The sequence below is a fragment of the Candoia aspera genome, chromosome 7 (assembly GCF_035149785.1).
Source record: "Candoia aspera isolate rCanAsp1 chromosome 7, rCanAsp1.hap2, whole genome shotgun sequence".
Lineage (NCBI taxonomy): Eukaryota > Metazoa > Chordata > Lepidosauria > Squamata > Boidae > Candoia > Candoia aspera.
The window spans coordinates 29,603,558-29,623,612 of NC_086159.1; the positions used below are offsets into that span (position 1 = coordinate 29,603,558).

Below are 20,055 nucleotides of genomic sequence, written 5' to 3' on the forward strand. Positions count from 1 at the left end.
GATTGATTTATCTACCACCCAATCTCGTTCAATGACAACTCTGGGCAGCTTACAATAAATAAAAGAATAAAAATTCATTATATAATATAATAAATGTAAAATGTAAAATATACCATATAAAATATAAAATATAAAATCCAAGATGGTTGTGATGGAATTTACAGGGGCCACATCCCAGCACCAGCCACCTCCACGATCTACTGTCCTCCCTCTCACCCCAAGTGAGGTGGCAAAGCCAGGTTTTAACTCCCTTTCTAAAGGCTGGGGGAGTGGGGGTCAGCCTCACCTCTGGGGGTAAGTTATTGCAAAGGGCAGGGGCCACGGCAGAGAAGGCCCTCCTCCTGGACCCTGCCAATCGGCAATCCCTCATGGACAGGGTCCATAACATGCCCTCTCTGCCTAACCAGGTGGGATGGGTCAATGTAATGGGGGTGAGGTGGTTCCTCAGGTAACCTGGACCCATACCATGTAGGGCTTTAAAGGTGATAACCAACACCTTGAATTGGACCCGGCAGCAAACTGGCACCCAGTACCGCTCGCGCAGCAATGGTGTTGTATGTGCCCTCCTTGGGGCTCCCAAGACTGCTCGCACGGCTGCATTCTGTACCAGCTGTAGCTGCCGGATACTCTTCAAGGGTAGCCCCATGTAGAGCACATTGCAGTAGTCTATGCGGGAGATGACCAGGGCATGAGTGACTGTTTGGAGACTCTTAATCCAGGAAGGGGCATAGCTGGTGCACCACACGAAGCTGCGCAAAGACCCCCTGGCCACGACTGCCACCTGCTTCTTGAGCAGGAGTCGTGAGTCCATGACCCACAGGTTCTGCAGTGCAACCCCATCCAGATCCAAACATGTTAAATTCCTGGATACCCTATTGCTAATGTCCTATGTCAATGAATGATTGTAGTGGTGAAAAAGGAATTTGGAAGTGATTACACATTCTTGTAAGCTGGTGAAAAAAAATGACACAACGTTGTCTCTCTTCCCTTTCCCTCCATCACAGGATGAAGATGAGACGCCACAAGCTCTTTTTGACTCTGTGCATGGCTGGTCTCTGCCTCATCTCCTTCCTTCATTTCTTGAAGGCCCTCTCCTATGTCACATTCCCCAGAGAGCTGGCATCGCTTAGCCCTAACCTGGTGTCTAACTTATTCTGGAACAATGCACCGGTCACACCTCAGGCTAGCCCTGAGTCTGGGGGTCCAGAATTCCTCCGTACACCATTATATTCCCACTCACCGCTGCTTCAGCCTCTCTCCCCAAGCAGAGCCAGCGAGGAGCTGCACAAAGCTGAGTTTGTGCTGCCTGAAGACACTGCAGAATACTTTGTACACACCAAAGCTGGTGGTGTCTGCTTCAAGCCAGGGACTAAGATATTGGAAAAGCAACTAGCAGGACGGCCGGATGAGAAGATAGAGGGAGTTATATCAGGGCGCATGGGCCGTAAGCCTCTGAGTGCCACTGGGATGAAACGGCGTAAATGGGTGGAGTGCATGTGCCTGACAGGCTGGCATGGACCCAGCTGTGGCGTCCCCACTGTGGTTCAGTATTCAAATCTCCCCACAAAAGACCGTCTGACACCACGGGAGGTGCCCCGAAGAGTCATTAATGCCATCAATGTGAATCATGAATTTGACCTCTTGGACGTGCGTTTTCACGAGCTGGGTGATGTGGTGGATGCCTTTGTGGTTTGTGAATCAAATTTCACAGCATATGGTGAACCACGCCCACTCAAGTTCCGTGAGATGCTACTCAATGGCTCCTTTGATTATATCCGCCACAAGGTGCTCTATGTCTTCCTGGATCACTTCCCCCCTGGTGGGCGCCAGGATGGCTGGATCGCTGATGATTACCTGCGCACTTTTCTAACTAGAGATGGCATCTCCCGCCTCCGCAATTTGCGACCTGATGATGTTTTCATAATTGACGATGCAGATGAAATCCCAGCCCGTGACGGTGTGCTTTTTCTCAAACTCTACGATGGTTGGACAGAGCCTTTTGCCTTCCACATGCGCAAATCTCTCTATGGATTCTTCTGGAAGCAGCCTGGCACTCTAGAAGTGGTTTCTGGTTGTACAGTTGGAATGCTCCAGGCTGTTTATGCCACTGATGGAATTCGCCTGCGCCGGAGAGAATATTATACCATGCCAGGCTTTCGGCAGTATGAAAACAGCACAGGTCACATCCTAGTACAGTGGTCACTGGGCAGCCCACTCCACTTTGCTGGCTGGCACTGCTCTTGGTGCTTCACACCTGAAGGAATTTATTTTAAACTGGTATCAGCTCAGAATGGGGACTTTCCCCGTTGGGGTGACTATGAGGACAAGCGAGACCTTAACTATATTCGGGAGTTAATCCGGACTGGTGGGTGGTTTGATGGTACCACCCAGGAGTATCCACCTGCAGATCCCAAAGAACAAATGTATGCCCCCAAATATCTTTTGAAGAATTATCAACGGTTTTGTTACTTGTTGGAAAATCCCTACCAGAAGGCAAAGGGGACTGGGTGAGGGGAGTGGGCTTGCATGAGAAAACAGGATCTTCTGGAAAAAGGGAAGGTGAGACTGTGTCTTTTGTTTTTTTTCCCCTGCCCTGTTCTGCTGGGATGTGTACATTCTCTCTAACCTCTGTCAGCCCCACTGCAGACAAGACACTTAGGGTATGTGTGTGTGGAGGGGGGACTCCTAGTTATGTGAATAACTAGGAAGCATTCCTGCCTCTGGGAATTAGCATTTAGTGGGATGGAAGAAAAATCTGATGCAGGAAGTATCCATAAGACATGGGATCTGGGGAGCACGCAGTGGATGTGTGAGGATATGAATGTGCCAAAGCCTCTACAGACTTTGTAGTATAGCTGAGGATGGCATTCAATTCCATGTTTAAAACCCAGTTTCTTCTCAGTAATTTGACATCAGCAACTGTTCTGCTTTCCTAATACACTGCCACCAGAGAGAGAGAGATTTTGTCAGTGAAAACGGACATCAAGTTCATCTAGGATCTTAATATTTTGCCATGTGTGTCTGTTATATTAGGATGTAAAGATGGGAGCACACACAAACTGGGAGCATAGTAGCACCAAAGAATTCTGCTTTCCATCTCATGATTATGGACATTCAGGGAAACTCTACAAACTGGCAGGGTATGAAGGTTGAAAAGCTGTCTGATTTTAGATATATTTTGGATAGCTAGCCAGCCTTTAATATAAGAATAAGATGACAGTACAACCTGTAGCCCACAGATTTGAAGAGTACAGCTATCACAGATACACTTCCCTCTTCTTCAGCAACAAAACGTGATGTTTACATTTTCAACTAAAACAGGGTGTGTTTAATGTTTCAAAGGAAAGGAGAGGTCAGCTCCAGTGCCCATCTTACTACTTCTGAAACAGGAGAAGTACAAAGATACTTGGCTCTATGATGCCACTGTTTGGAGGACAAGGTGATATTGTTGCTATACCAATACCAATAATTTGGTTTGCAAAAGCAGAGACGGGAGGGAGGGAGGGTATGTATTTGATGGAAATGAAATGAGGATCCAACGGATAATCTGGATGTCAAGCATGTCTATGTTCCATTTATTTTTGCAGCTTTTCCTTTCAATGAAATATATCAGTGGCTCCCCAAATCCTTTTGTGTGTCTACAGCCCTAAGTCAGGATGAAAAACATGTTAAGGCTTATGTTCTGTTAGCTGCTAGGAAAATATATGAAGCAATGAGGAGGAGCTCAAAAAGAGGTTCTTTGTCATAATGTGTTATTCTGGTATGCACCTTTTCCCCTGTTTGATCCACCCAGCATTTCACACTTTTCTGCCTTTATGTGAATTCCTACCATTCTAGAGGGTGCAAACCATGTTATATGAGATTTGTCTTTTGCACAGTTTGTCTGTGCAATGTACTCTGCCAGTTCATCCTCTAACTTTTTTATGTAGTGAATTTCTAAATGCTGACTTTTGGTGCGGCGCTGAGTCTTGTGAATGCTCTTTTCCAGTAGTAAAATTGGAATGTGGATTTGAGCTGGGAGAAGATGAGAGGATTTTATTGTTTGTGCTTCAAGCTAATGACAGGGTGACTCCTCCACCAACAAAGTAATATTCTGTTGGTTGCACCATGTAAAAATGGTTGGGTGAATTCATCAATAGTTTAAAAAGAAATTATTTTATGGTAAGCAGCTTTGGAATGACAGTACAAAGCAGTCCCGAGCTTGCTTGAAATCTGTCCTGTTACTAAGAAGAGACTTGTAGTACTTTTTATGTTGTGCATCAGCATAAGGCACTCCTTGTCAATGTTAAATTATGTTAAATTTTCCCTCTATAGATGTTGTTCCCTGCTCTATCATAGAATTAAACTGAGCCAGAGAAGATACATACGCCTTATATCATAAGAGAGCTTTGTCATGTCAAAGGAGAACTAGAGTATTTCAGCAGGGTATTTCAGTTGTCATATAGCTATGCTAAAGCAAATGTGTAGCAATAGCAAAAGAACCACTGGTGAAGAACTGAAGGTGGTGAAACACCAAGTCTTAGTGTTTCTTCACTGCAGATGCAGGAAGGGTTCCCCCACTCTTGTGAGGAATGAGGAAATGAGAAACTAGACCACAACTCAATTGCTCTCTGGTTCTGATTAAACTTCAACCACCAGCAGGTCTATCCACACAGTCAATCTGTGACAGGAGTTCATATCCAACAACATCAGAAGGACTGCAAGTTGTGCACCTTGGTCTAGGACCAGCCTTTTCCACTGCAGCACTCTCTAGATATGTTGGACTTCACATTTGGAGAGCTGGGGAAGGCTACTCTAGAGACCACAGCTTTCAGTGCTTATGATTACAAACTTCCGGTTAAAAAGCAGTAATTAGGAAGTGCTTCTTCAATATTAGGTGGGGACAAAGGGAAATGGAAGAGGTGCTTCCAAACTACTGTAACATGCAAAACTGCACTGTTGAACTCAGTGAGACACCAACTGGGAGGTTGAAGCATATTTGGCCATTGGGTTCGAATCAATCAATCACACATAAAAAGACAAACGAGATGTTTTCGCTAAATCAAATGTGTAGTTTCCTAGAAGAATGTACCCTTTCCTCCAGCTCAGTCAGTGCTGATTTTGAGACACACTTAATCTACTGGCTACAGTTTGTATGTGTGGCTGTGCTTGACTTTTACAATGAATGCCCATGAATTCTTAATTCACCCATTAGCACAAACTTTCGGCTCCATCTGTCACCAAAATGCAACATTTCTGAGCTTGTCCTTTTTCCTTTATACAACCTTTTCTACTGTCCCAGCTTCTTCCTCACAGATCTCCTTTTTTCCCTTATTTTCTTTCCCTTCCACTATTGCATACAAGGAACAGATCCCATTGTAAATGGATAAATTAGCACCAAATTCCTCTGGGATGCTGAAAAGACTCTTTGTTCTGGTCTCCTTCTCTAACTGCACCAAAGTGAAACTTGAAACTGATCTCTATTGGGACAGAAAAGAAGAATTTACAGTAAAACCTTTGCTCTAATAACAATGACCACCTTTTGCACAGGGTGGCTAAAAAAAACTTCCCCAGTATAAGGACCACTTCTTTATTTATTATATAGCTACTAGCATTCAGTTTCACAGAATAGATTGTAAGGAACTTTATGCTAATAAAAATCCTTTGTACATCTGTTGTGAGGTTGGATATGGGAGACAGTATTACTTTTTGGAAATGTCTTGGCATAACAATATTTTAAGACATTAACCTTAATTAACTTACAGAAAGTAAATGGAGCTAACCTGTGTGGGCCTCATAATACAGAATTAACCTGAAGGAGCTACTGAAAATGAATGAATTAAATCTTGTGGGTGGGTAGAGTGTGACAAGAGAGGGGAGCTTTTTGATGATTTAAGAGCCTGCACTAATTGAGATCTGTACATGCTCATGTCGATAAACTGAACAGCACACATGGCCTTCAACCCTTATAATGAGATGACTATGTCTGACCACTGATTGAACAGAAGATCTAATATCCTTTGTATATCACTGTAATGCAACTAAATGTGGTGAACAAAGGAAATCCATCTAGTCTGTAATAGTGGCTGTATACACAAATGGAGTTATTGCTGCTTCTGCATGGGTAAATGTTAGGGTGCCTATCCCTGTTTCATCCTTACTGGCACTTTCTTTCATTTAAAAATGTTGTGATGAATGCACAGCTTTTGTGCATGGCATTGCTGCTGTAGTAATTATGTCTTCAACTGTGTCATTGATTCTGAAGTTAAATTCCTGTTTTTAAACTTCTCACATTACTTTAAGTGGGAAAAAAATGGGATAACTAATGTACTTTCAGAGTTCTTCCATATTTTATACAAAGGCTCAGAACAGACTCCACAGTGCGGTATCTCACTATAGTATCCATACCAATATTCTACCTGGGTTTGAGTAACATGGATTTCAACATGTTGTTGAGTTCTAGTTCCTAACTATTTCCCATGCCACCCAGAGTTGGCCTGAACCAAAAGCTACACATAGACACGTGAGCATCTTTAAATAACAGCTGGCTTCTTAAACCTCTTTCCTGGCTCTTTTCTTTCCTCTTCCTTCCCAGAACTCAAGAATACCTGGAGCTAATTGGATAATGCCTCTTAATGGTTGTTGAACAACAATATCTCTTCTCTTTGCAGCCTTTACCCCACCCCATTCTACTCTACTGTTCCCACACAAATCTCCAGAAAACTTTAAGCATAATTGTCACAATGACAGCCATACTGAGTAGTTGACAAGTGGTGCCTATTTTGCAGACTGCATTTGGAGCTTGACTTCTCATTTGTATAGTCACAGAGAAAGGCTTTCTCCTCCAACACTCTACTCCCTCTTTTTCAAACTTGGTTGATAAAACCAGGCTGTAATATTGGTCCTAGACTATGCCTCTCTTTAGTTGCAAGTGGGGGAATTCAGTGACCTTCTATATAAAACTTAAATTTCTCTCAATGTAGAGAAGTACATAAAGAGAGAGAAGATTTTTATCTTACCAGCTTACATGATGTGCTAATTTTGTGATTGCAACTGGGATGTGCTCTGTCTTGTCCATTTTCTGCAGCCTAACATAGCAGAGACCAGGAACAGTTCTATTAACTTATTTACTTCTTATATGAACTAGGCTAATCATGGCTTTAACCTATTCTTAATTATCTTTTAATCTCTTATACAATACTGGCAGACTTAGGTGACTTCTGGAATTATGCTCCCCTTTTATCTATTTGTTCTAATTCTCATTTTTATGTTCATTACAACTCTGGCACACCTTATTTTAGCTTTCCATAATCTGCTGTTAGAATGGCAGTTCCCAAGCCAGCTTAAGCTAAGTCTGCTGTTTCGATATCTAGGAAAAGACCAGGTTAAGAAAAGCTTTTCTAGTTAAGTAAAATACCTGCACTAACTAGAGGATATTGTATACAGTATGTCCATCAATTGATTCTCTGTGAGGTTCTTCTCTTACTTTCCCCGTTTCTCCTACTATGTAGCTCCATATTGTCTTCCCAATATCTGCATTACAAAAACAGGAAGATTCATTTCATCTTCTTTAGCAGGCCTACTTACAAGGAGATTCTGAATCATTCTACAGTGGTTGAAACTATTATAATTTTTAAAAATTGCAGCTGAACAGAACTTGGACCCGAACTGATATTTATATTGATTTATTGCTTACTGCTGGCCAATCACTTTTTCTTTTTTTTCCCCCTGGTTTCAACTGATGGATGTTATGACCCATACTCATATTCTGGCTCAGATTGTAAAGGATGAGATATTATGTCTTTTTATTCCATTAAAAGCTAACTGCTTTAATAAAGGAAGTGCCCTCACCTTCATTTATGTCCACTTCCAGAGTGTTTTTCCACCTCTAGAGAAACTTTAAAGTATTTTGCTGGTAAGTCCAGTTGTGTGGGTACAGGAGGAAATAGAGGCCTTAATAACACTATTAGGACATAGAGGTAATTGTGTTACACTGTCACTGAAGACACTAGGCTTTGTACATTGGCTTAAAAGGAAAAATTGGCAACAAGGATGCACCACTGTCCTGCATAATTACCACAGGGAGAAGTCCTGAAAATAGGACTTCTATTTCTCAAGGAAAGGATGTGGGATATCTCATACAGTACTAGCAAACTGAAATAGCTTTTGTAGCCTGTGTTGGCTAAAGTTTATGTGGGACTTGCCAAATAAATAGAAGTCCTATAAAGTCTAATTTATAATACCTATATTAATAATTTTGTAAGGGTAAATCAATGTGTACATACTGAAATCATTTTCTCTGTAAATGGTTGGATTTCATTTCACCCTTAAAGGGATGTTTAAAGGAAGAAATAAAACAAATTACAACAATGAAAGGGAACCTGGGATGTGTGCTTGTTTTTATTTCTAACTGGAACAGGAAGAAGCTCAAGGAAGAGGGTAAGGGAGACTGTTTCTTTCAGTTTTGAATAAACACATACATATATGGAAAAATATGCAATGTTAAGATATTTGTGTTCTTTTTAATGGGATGTAGAGTATGTAACTACTTCTCACAGTTGTGACAACTTGATTCAGCCATCCATCCTAATTGTTTAAACAAACTGCATGACAATATAGGAATATGAATTAACTTCATCCCAACTGGATTCTGAAAAATCGTCGAGTTAGGGTTAGAGCTTATAATTCAAGAATGCAGAAATATATTAAATATGATATGTTATAATCAAATTTCTTAATATTGCTAAGAGAAATAAGATTATTAAGAAAGGATGTGAGCTGGATGGGATAAATTTGGAAGGTGATAAAAAAAATTGTTTTCATTATGAATAAAGCTATGGACAAAGTGAAAAACATCATTGGAAGGTAGTCCATACTAAATTTTCTGTTTCAAAGGTGGGAAGAAGCACTGCTACTTACTCAGAACGTCTCACTGGAACATTGCATGTTAACTGTTTTCTAATGGAATAAAACTTGGAATGTCTCTGTGTTTCATGTTCTACGTAGAACAAAAGTTGAGGTGTTTTCAGCCACGTATTACAGGGAACAACGGGATTGCAAAAATAAGCTTGTTTCTACTTTATTTTACACTCTACGCCTATTGCCCACTTTATGTAAAAATGGCCAAGGGAATGGTTTTTCAAAACAAAACTTTTGAAAACATTTTAAAAAATCCTATAAGGAATAGTAGAAGCACCTCCATATTATACCATAACAAGACCTATATGGAAACTTTCCAACATGTTCCCCAAAGATTATAAAAAACTCCCCCCTTAGTAAATCCTGTGCAGATTCATCATGATCTGCTGACTCCACCGTCAGTGACACTGAATGAAGCTGCCACAATGCAAAACTCACTGGATGATGCCAACCTTGGATTGAGTTGGATGCCATCAGAGAGTCTACCTGTCCAATACAGTCCAGCAGGATGGACATGCTCCAGGTCCCGTCAGTCAAGGAATGTTGGTTGGTGAGGACCAGGAAACATGCGTTTTCTGCCCTGGTGCCTGCCCTCTGGAACATCCTTCCTCCTGAGATTAGGTTGGCTCCAACCCTTTCGGCTTTCTGGAAGGCCTTGAAGACTTGGCTTTGTGTCCGGGCCTGGGCCCCAAGTGTGTGAAAGGCCCCATTACATTGTTGTGCTAATACCAATGATTTTTAAGATCTCATTGCTATATTTATATTGAATTTTTTGTATTGTTTTTGTTTTATTATTGTAAGCCACCAGAGTCACTGGTTTGAGATGGGCAGCTATATAAATTGAATGAATAAATAAATAAATAAATTCCCATGAGCAGCCACAGGATTTGTTGAGGAAACCTAGGCCACATCAGAGGTGGAGCTTCTTTTCAGCCTTTAATTGTTCTCCGAACATAAGGCAATGATAAGGGCAAAGAAAACTATTGGAGCTTTGCAACTGGGGGTTGAGTCCATGCTGGATTTGTTTGAAAATGGGAATTACAGGAGGAGTAGGAGGAAGAATGTGAAAAGGAAACCAAGGGGGAAAAGGATGGCTGGAGAAAGAGATCCCTTGCCCATTGTCCCCAGTAGATTATATCTTCCCTGAAATCTCCAGTCCTGGTGAAACCCTGGAATCCCAACATCTCAAATCTTCAGAGCCTTACCCACTGCCAGTCCTGAGATCCCTATACCATGTGCAAGATAATAAAAAGCAACCAACTACTACTTGGTTGCTTAGCAAGTGAATGTTCAGTTTTGGACATTATGAATTGGCTGGCTTGGGACAAGAGCCGGGAAAGAAGCTATGGTCTTGTACAATTGACTGTTAGCCACTGTATGTTTGAATCCATAAGATGACCTTCCCTTCTTTTCCCTAGTTTTCTGCAGGAAAGAAGATCTCCCTTTGCAAAGTTATTCCTTTCTCAAGACTTTAAGATGGGGTTACAGCCTGCTCATGAACATTTCACGCTGCTTACAAATTAGCAAAATGATTTGCAGCAAGGCTAATTCCAATTCTGTGGGACCCAGGTTTCAACATTTTGCTGGGGTTGGGGTTTGATTGACAGGGCAGTACTCCAGTTGGGCTTGCTCACCACCTTTCGATCTCATAGTGCCCTAATATATCCAACTGTATAATACATCCAATTGCTTGAATTCTTGGATGGAACAAAATATTTAAAGGAGGATCCAACAGTAGTAGTAGATCCTACCAAGAAAATAGGATCCAGGAAGCCATTAAGGAAGCTGGGTGCTGGTCAATCCGTCTGTCTGTCTGTCTGTCTGTCTGTCTGTCCGTCCATCCATCCATCCATCCATCCATCCATCCATCCATCCATCCATACTAGTGTTTTATTTCATGCACATGGTCTTCTGGGTAATTCTTCAGGTGTTACTCTAGGCATGGGCCCAAAACAAAAATCAATATTTATATACCCCTTGGCTGCCATCCTGACTTTTTTGATCCCTCTCCCATGGACATTCCTGGCTGTGTAGTATTTCCTTTCAGACCCACAAGATTGTGGGACCCCAAAGTTGTCTCTGGGGGAGGTACTTTTAAGGGTATTCCCTTTTCAAACTCCAGAATTGTTAGACAACATAAACAATATGACCAGCAAAAAACTAAGATGAATTAGGGTCAAATTTTTAAACCTTTAACTGGTTAAAGATAAAGTTTCTACAGGTTATCACTTTCCCTAGTGTGTTTAAGTCAGCCCAAACATTTAGAGTTTGTATGTCTGTATATGTGCCCTTTTCTTCTAATATGCATTTTTGTACACTTAATTTCTGCCTTGTTGCTGGGCGACAAATGTCTTCAATGCAATGGGGGGGGGGGGGTTGTATGCATTTTATTCTAGATAAAGATGTTTTCACTTTTTTGTTTCTTTGTCTATAGATAAATAAAATACAGGTAGTCCTCACTTAACAACCACAATTGGGACCAAAATTTCAATTGCTAAGCGAAGCAGTCATTAAGCAAATTTGACCTGATTTCATCACCTTTTTGAGGCGAATCACCATGGGCGCTAAGTGAACTGTGTGGTCATTAAGCGAATCACGTGGTTCCCCATTGATTTTGCTTGATAGAAGCCAGCCAGGAAGTTCAAAAATTGTGATCATGTGACTGTGGAATGCTGCAATGGTCATAAATGTGAACCGGTTGCCAAGCACCCAAATCATGATCACATGACTGGAGGGGAAGAATGCTGTGACAGCCATAAGTGTGAGAACTGGCCGTAAGTCAGTTTTTCAGCACTGTCATAAGTACAAACCATCACTAAACAAATTGTTATTAAGCAAGGACTACCTGTAATAAAAACAGAACAAACAAAAAGGGAAACAGCTATAGAAGCTTAGCCACAAACCATATATAGCATGATTCACTCAATGTATCCCTGAACAAGAACAGGAGCAAAAAATATATACTTCTCTGTCTACTAGCTTGAGATTTGTCACTCTAATATACAAACAAGTTGGTGACGGGGGCTTAACAGCAGCATCTACCTCTGAGCGTGTGTTTAAGTAAATAGTATTCTTCCCTTGCTCCAGCCCCTTAGCTACTTTGGTCCGACAGCAGTAGAGATGGAATCATTTGTAGTGTGCTGGAAAAAAATAAAGTCACAGTTCTAAAGACTCTTAGAGCACTTGAAGCAATCCTGCTCAAAAATGGCTGTTTCAAGTTTGGAACAAAACTAGTGCATTTTATTCAAAGATAAGGACAAAGCTGTTTGAACATGATTTTTTGTTCCAACCTCAACCTGCTCATAATAGCCGTTTCAAGCCTGAAATCTTTGGTACATCCTTTATCATAAATGCCAAAATTTCCATTGTGAAAAGTATATCCAATGTATTAAAAGAGGGAATTCTAGCATAATTTAACCAGTGGTCAATTATTTATTACAAACTTAAACATTATGATGCTTTAAATCATGGATCCACTTCATATATTTAGTATGCAGCAAAATAACAGATTAACCAGTGACAGTTGGTGGCAGCATTTACAAACATACCTTCTTTTCCCCCATCCAATCATTAGAGCAGTTAGTATAGAGTTTGGCTTTCTATTTTGTAAAGTAAAAATGAACAAACATACCCACAATGAATCCTTCTGATCACATGTAATGATCTCAGACTGTACAGAAAATTCAATTTTTCAACAAAGGTCAGCTTTATCCTTCACTCTTTACGCCCAAGTGATACTGCTACTCCATGACTGCACTGGCTCCCAATAGGCTTCCAGGTACAATTCAAAGTGCTGATTATCATCTTTAAAGCTATACATGACATAGTACCAGGCTAACTGCAGGACCACTTGCCCCCAAGAACATCTGCCTGTCCCTGTGTTCCCATAAGGAGGGCATGCTCCAGGTTCCCTCACTTAATTGCCATCTGATGGGACCAGGAAACATTCTCTCCACACCTGCCCCCATACACAGGCCTTTACAAAAGTGGTTAAGACCTAGCTCTTTCCCCAGGCCTTTGGGTCTAGTTGAATGGAGTCCCCTTTTGGTTGTTTTAATTATCCCATTCAGTGTGCCATTTTATATATTGGGTTATTTTTAATGATGTATGGTTATTTCTTTTTTGTTAATAATTTTTGTTGTATGCTGCCCAGAGTCATATTGTTTGAGTTAGGTGGCCTTATAAATGCTTGAAATGAATAAATAAAATAAACTTCCTGCCAGGAATACTGTGTATTGGACAGGAAGAACATCAGAAATGCCTCAATTTTTCATATAAAGCCTTAGATTTGGAAGTATCATTACTATGCACACAAGTTTCCAATATTAGGTACAAGAAGAAAGTAGGAAGCTGGTGAGACACAAACGTACTCCCTCATTTTTAGTTTCAAGTAATCAAAAGGAAGTTAACCTATATCTGATGGCTTATTGAACATAATCTAGCCAAATTTAAATAGGTGAATTTTATATAGCAAGAGCTCTGCAAGATGCTCAAAGCTGCCTGAAGACTTACCTCTGAGCTAGTCAGTAAAGTACAAATTGAAAATTGTCTCACACATTGGCAATGCTTAAGGATTTACAGTCCAGCAATAGGATTATTCAAGTACTTGGAAGTTAAGCTCATACTCAAATGCTTTGCTGAATATGAGTGAAACACTGTCAGGAATACTATGCTCTGTGGAACTAAATTTAACAATCTAAAGAGCTAAAAAGGTTGTGACAGTAAAGAAGAATCTTTACACATTGATGAGGTTTCCATGTCCTCTACCTAGAAAAATCCTGGGTAGAGAAATAATATTTGGGAATTTTGCCTCTCCTACCAACTTTTTTTTTAAGAACTGAAAACTATTTATACATTTGGAATCCAACTGTATAGCGCCAGCTATATGAACTTCTCGATAGAACTGATTTTCTGGCTGCTTATTTTACCTAATTAGAGTATTTTTTTCCTATGCACGTTGCTCTTGAAAATAAAACCAGAATGTGCCAGTCACAAGTGATCCTTGTACAATTCCTAGCTGGTTTCAGACAGTGAGCAGAAATTCAACCACAGTTGTAATCCTATGCAAACTGGCCTTCTGAATAAACAGGAATGAGACTAGAATATGTGTGCTGCAATTTCAGCAGGCATTTATGTTCATAATTTTAAATCTCTTTCATCTCTGCCATACCCTTTCCTAGCTGTGTGAGGAAGATGACACTTTCGACCAGCCAGTGAATTATGTTTTGCTTATCAGAAGGAGATGAAGGAATTTGAAGAGAAAAATGGGGCCTGCAGGACTTTTTGAAAAAAAGGTTATTACTGGTGGAAGCATAGAGCCCACTATAGTGGAAAGTAGGAGAAAGTATCTGAAATTATGCCTCTTAATTCAAGAGCCAAACTGTGAATGCAACCACTCCTTACCTTGCTCTCCTACTTAGCTTGCAACTGTTAGCTTGAGAAATATTTAGATAATGGTTTATACCTTACATGCAGTGCTAAAACTAGAAAGCTACTTGTATGGCTTACTCTCTATTTATTGTTGGTCATAGTTACAGAAAACCTCACTGCAACATATATTTGCTGAAGGTTTACTGCATCCCTGGTCCATTCATAAAGACACAAGAACACAACACAATTAAGGAATCAGGCAGAACCAACACATGAAATAAATCTTAATTTTTCCTTGCAGATGAATCCAAAATATTCTCTGAATATGTCAGTTGAACCTGAATGGAAGCAGATTCACCCTCACAAGAACAACAGTCTAGTTTAGAATCAGATCCCAAGGACCTGGTGGGGTAGTATGCTACTAGATCTGCCAGAGCCAGAATAAATTAAGCAAGCTAAGCAAATAGTAATGGTTTCTGAATGTATTTCTGTAGTGTGGGTTTGACCAGGGTTTTGCATTTCAATTTCAAGATGCTTAGTCTGGAACGCCTCAGTCAGGGACTAGAGTGGAAGTTGGCGTTGTCTCTGTGGCAGGATTGAAAGAGAAATCTATTATTGTTCTGAACAACAGAATAACAGCTTGCAGCAAAAGGTGCACTTAATCATAGCCCAAAGATGTGGGTGGGGTTCAAGACTGCAATCCCATTACTATGGAAAAAATAACTGAGACTAAATTGTTTCTTATGCTTGGGGGGCTTTATAGAAGATTCTTAACAACTGGATTTTGTAGATTTGCTCCCATCCAAACAAAAGCAGCATTAGAGGAAAACAATATTCAGAACAATAAGTGGCGGGTGCAGATCCTTCCGGCACAAAGAATGTGTGCTTGCAGAGGTAAAATCAAGGTTTAAGCATGTCCTTTCACTATTTACCAGACTGAATTTCTTATGTATAAGCAAGTAGAAAGGACATTTATCCCAGTGACCCTGGGAACTTTGCTGCTGGAAGGAAGTCTGAAGTATATCTGCACAAATATCTTTTTAACATACAAACACACTTCATCTCCTTCCAGTATCTTTTCAAAGGCCTGTTTCTGTACTTGCTGTTTTATTAGATAGCAGATGAAGAAAGAATGTATGAAGGGAAAAACACTAATGTCATGAGTATTATCTTTGTAAGAAAGGATTCTTGAGGTTGATACTTGCATAAAGAAAATATAGAGATAGATTTATTTAGAAAGACAGAAAAAAAAAGCCTAAGTTTCTTATGTCTATTAGCAAGTAACAGTCTGTAGTATGCTTTCCTCCTTTATGGAGAAAGAGTGAGTCACTAAGAATCTGCATTGAACAGGTTGGAACAAGAAGAAAAATAACTGAATTGAGAGAGCAAGGAAGTGTTGAAAGCTCTGAGGATGTCAGTCTAACCAATAGAAGGCATGCTACATAGAGACATACAAGTTTTTAGACAAGGAAAAGTTATTTTTCTGTTGCCAGGCCTGCCCTTTGAAATATCCTTGTCCCTGATATTGGCTCAGCTTCCACTTCATTAGCTTTTTGAAAATTACTGAAAACAGAATATTTAGGAAAGGTTTTGAATGATGAATATATTTATTGGTTGCATTTTTGGGTTTGGTTTGTGATTTTTTGAGCTGTTATGTTATATGGTCATTTTAATGGTCATTTTTTATTTCTTACTTTGATTTAATGTACTATGGATGTTTTAGAGTAAATTGATCAGATTGTAACGCACCAAGTGTCTTCTGATTGAACAAACAAATAAAAATAAATAACACAACAATGCAAAATCATCCTCTACTATCATTTACCCTTAGTAATCATTGAGTTCATAACTGCAGAAAGCTGATGCATGCAAAACTGAATTCCAGTATATCTTGATGCTGGAGACATCATCTGATGCTTCAACTCAATAACAATTCAATCAGATGATGACTTACATGATTGAGCAGTGCTTCAAATGTAATTCTGAAAAGATTCTTTAAAGCACACAAACGTAGCATCTTGTATGCAATTTTTTAAAGCAGCTGCAAGATTCCAGGAAAAGGCCAAGCTGCTTTAAACAGTTGAGACAAATGCTACATTTGTATCCCCATGTACTCTAAAACATCATTTTGAAATAAAATCTGAAGTTTTCCACAGTTCTAGTAAGTTACCCTAGTCTGCCCATCAATGCTGAACCATTATCACTGTTTCTATTATTCAATTATTCTGACATCTGGGGACATGTGGGGGTTGCTATGTAACTGGCCACCCATCATGCACTGTAATGTAATTTCCAGATTACATGAAATAGAAATAGTTTAGATACTTCAGGAGCTGAAAAACAAAGAGAGAGAAAAGGAAATAACAATTTTGTCCCCTCATCATACTAGAAGAGAACAGATTCTGGTACCCATAAACCAAAGTAACAAATGCTTATTTTACTATAAATTTAAGGAGCTGTTTCAATCAAAACCTTATGTTGGCCCTAGCCCATTGGACCAGCTTGTAAATCCAAATGTAAATATAATCCATCTCTGATCTTTTTATGCCCAGACTTTCAAAGCCTAATTGCAAGCCCTAGGACAGACCAATCCCAATCAATGAATGATATAAAAGTTACCGTATCAAATTCTAAAATGGATCTATGACTCACAGAAACTTGTGACAAGAAAAAAGCATTTTGTTACTAAATATGATTTAGAACTGAAATAAACTGTTTTATGCATGTGTAGGAAAAAAATGCCAGGCTCACCTTTGTTCCCCTATAGTACTTAGAAATGTTGAAGCATTTAGCTTCTCTGTGCCATAATACTGTAACAGTGTTAGCCTTTAAGATTCCAATAGACTTTGACTGAGTTTACACAACATATTAGGCTACAATGTGGTTGGCTAGTCTGTGCCTCACAAACCTAGCTTATGAAGTTCAGGCCATTGTGCAAACCTAACCATCACATATATCATTCATTACACACATAGTATGGAAATCTCCCACAATAACCTTCCTAAAAAATCAGGCTTTCACTAAAGCAGAAGGTAATTATGAATCTGAAATACTAACAGGCACAAAATATTTAGAGAAAAACTGAGAAAAATCTTGCTGGAACAGTCCAGAAAGAACTTGGCAATTCAAGTTAGTATCCATAGTGATGCAATAGTTTTACAACACAGCCTGAGTCTCCACAGCTGCATAAAATCCCCCCAAAACTATCAATGTAATTTATAGAGACCCTCCAAAAATTGCCACAAAATAATTTATAAAGTAATGCTTGTAAAATTATTAAATGCACAAGGTCTAATAATATTAACTGTATTTAATACTTTTAGATAAAGGTAAATGCAAATTAAACAAAATGCATTTTTTTTTTCTAGTTGCAACTATTTTTTGCAGTGAGACCTCTGGCATACTACTGAATGGCAAATTACAGCTCTCAGCCTACTCCTGCTTTATTAAGACCAACTAAAACAGAGTTAAGAGTGCTCAGTCTTCCATATTTTTTAGCACTCTTCACCAAGCAGACACTGTTCTTATTCTTTGTCTCTCTTCCTAATGCATTCAGTCTAGAGTTTTGAGACTGTCTTTGAATTGTAGGTCTCCTGGTGGCAAACTCTGGCTTGAATGCTAGACTTTGTTCTCTGTTGCCCCTTCACTTGGAGGGTGGGTAACATGAAAAAGAGTTCTGGTGAACTAAGAAGCTTGTACTCTCTTTTCTGCCATTTTGGTTGGTCTTTACAAAGATTCTGTCCCTGTTGGAAGTTTTCATATTCATAGATTTGGAAGCTGTTCAAAATTTTTCATAGGTGTGCTCTCTAGAAAGAGTAAGCAAGTAAGTTCGGTAGGCCCCAGCACCATTCCTCACCATGGTGCCTTCTGCCTCTGTTTGGTATCACTGTAGATGAGTGATATCAAAGCTAATGTCCCGCACACCTGATGTAGAGATATCATGGGAAGGGATGTGTTGAGCTCTACTTAAATAAAATTCACGACAAACATTTTCAGAAGCAAGTTTACATTCTTAACTTGGAAAAACTACTGTATATATTCCATTTTTGCTGCATTTTAGTCCTAATGAGAACAGGATAGAATTAAAGCATGTTCAGTATAGGGTAAATTAAACCCTTTCCCATAAACTAAGGAGCAGAAATAAACTAAAAGGAAAGATCTTTCCTTAACAGGACCAGGTGTCCTAACAGTCAGGAACCACGCTGAGACAAGGAATAGGTCTCTAGTGTTTTATTACTGCTACATTAGACAGAAAATCCTAACAAACTGAAGAAGCGTGGGAAAAACCCAGACAGATAAACCCCAAAGTCAAGGCGGGTCTGATCTGTGTCTCTTTGAATGGCTGCTTAACTCCTCAGTACTATGCATGCGTTTTCCTGCTCACCATCAGTACTCATGACACCAGGGAAGGCCAAGTTCTATTAAATCCATCCTTCCCAGGGTTGTAAGATGCTCTTAAATGTTTGTCCGTTTCTGCACCAAAAAAACACACACCACCAAGCAGAGTACATGTCCATTTCCACTGCGCTTTTATGTTCTTTTAATTTCTGTTTTGAAAACTAATGTTCATTTTCCATAAAACAGCCAGAAGGCAGTGCTGTTGATCTGATTCAAGCATGCCTCCTAATCTATCACCAGCAAAAAAAAAAAGTGCTTCATATGTACCTCAGAAGTCCTCCTGGTGACTTTCTATCATGTTGTCTTTTGTCTCTATGATCTCAAAGTTGGTTGCTCAAAGAAAACTTGAGTTTCATTCCAATACAACAGTGGTTGCTAAATATGCAATGGGAAAATGTAGAGGAAATGTTGAAAATACATAAACAATGTATATGTATATATAATTATTATTTTAAGGTAACCATCAAAAGGAAACCCGATCTATTTTGTCTCTTGCATTTCTCGTATATATACGTGCGTACAGAAACATTCTTTTCCTAACTTCTGTGCATACACTATCCCAACGCACACATTATTATTGATGATTATAAAAAGAAACAAGGCTTTCTTGTTGACTTTTTGTGCTAGTCTTCTCAAAGCCTGAACCTAATATTGGCTAATATTAATAATCATAATATTATGAATAGTCATAAGTCGAGGACTACCTGTACGCCAAGACAGTTTGGCAACAATTTGGATTCAGAATAGATCTGAATATTGCTTAAATTGTGAAGAGAAAGAAACCTTTATGGCCCATCCCCAGTTTTTCTCAATTTAACTCAAATTCAGTCAACAGTGAATTTCTGAAATCAGTAGTAGAGTTATAAACAAGGTAAAGATACTCATCAGCTTCTGCTGAAATTTAAATCACATTTAAATCAGAGGACATTCTGAACCATAAGTGTGGCAGAGGCTGAACTTACACAGCTAAAATGTGGCTGGCAAGAGTGTCATCCAAACCAAGCCACAGAATTAGAAAAGAATCATGTAGGCCAGTGGTTCTTAAAGTGCAGCCTGGGGACCCCTGGGGGTCTCTGAGACCCTTTCAGGGGGTCTGCGAAGACAAATATTTTAAAATGTCTCAGTTTTAATTCCTAATAAGTAAATATCAATAGATAAAACTCACATAAGCCAAAGCTCTTTGGGGTCCTCAATCATTTTTAAGAATGTAAGAGTGTCGCAAGACTAAAATGTTTGAGAACCGCTGAATCCACTTTTTACTTGATACAATAAATCCAGTATTTTCAGAGAACCCACTAAAGCAAATTGATTCCAATTATAAATCAGTAGAATTGTTCCTAAGAAATTCCTCATAATATTCAACTGATTTTTTTTCCTCCTGCAACTTAA

At 39.4% G+C, this 20,055-nt stretch overlaps 1 protein-coding gene across 1 annotated transcript; it reads left to right on the top strand.

Annotated features, from left to right (window-relative positions):
- Window positions 1-1,005: 1,005 nt before the first annotated feature.
- Window positions 1,006-8,359, top strand: MGAT3 (beta-1,4-mannosyl-glycoprotein 4-beta-N-acetylglucosaminyltransferase). The gene has a single exon (XM_063308321.1). The coding sequence runs from the start codon at window positions 1,006-1,008 to the stop codon at window positions 2,509-2,511; it is 1,506 nt and encodes a 501-aa protein (XP_063164391.1). The 3' UTR covers window positions 2,512-8,359.
- Window positions 8,360-20,055: the final 11,696 nt, after the last annotated feature.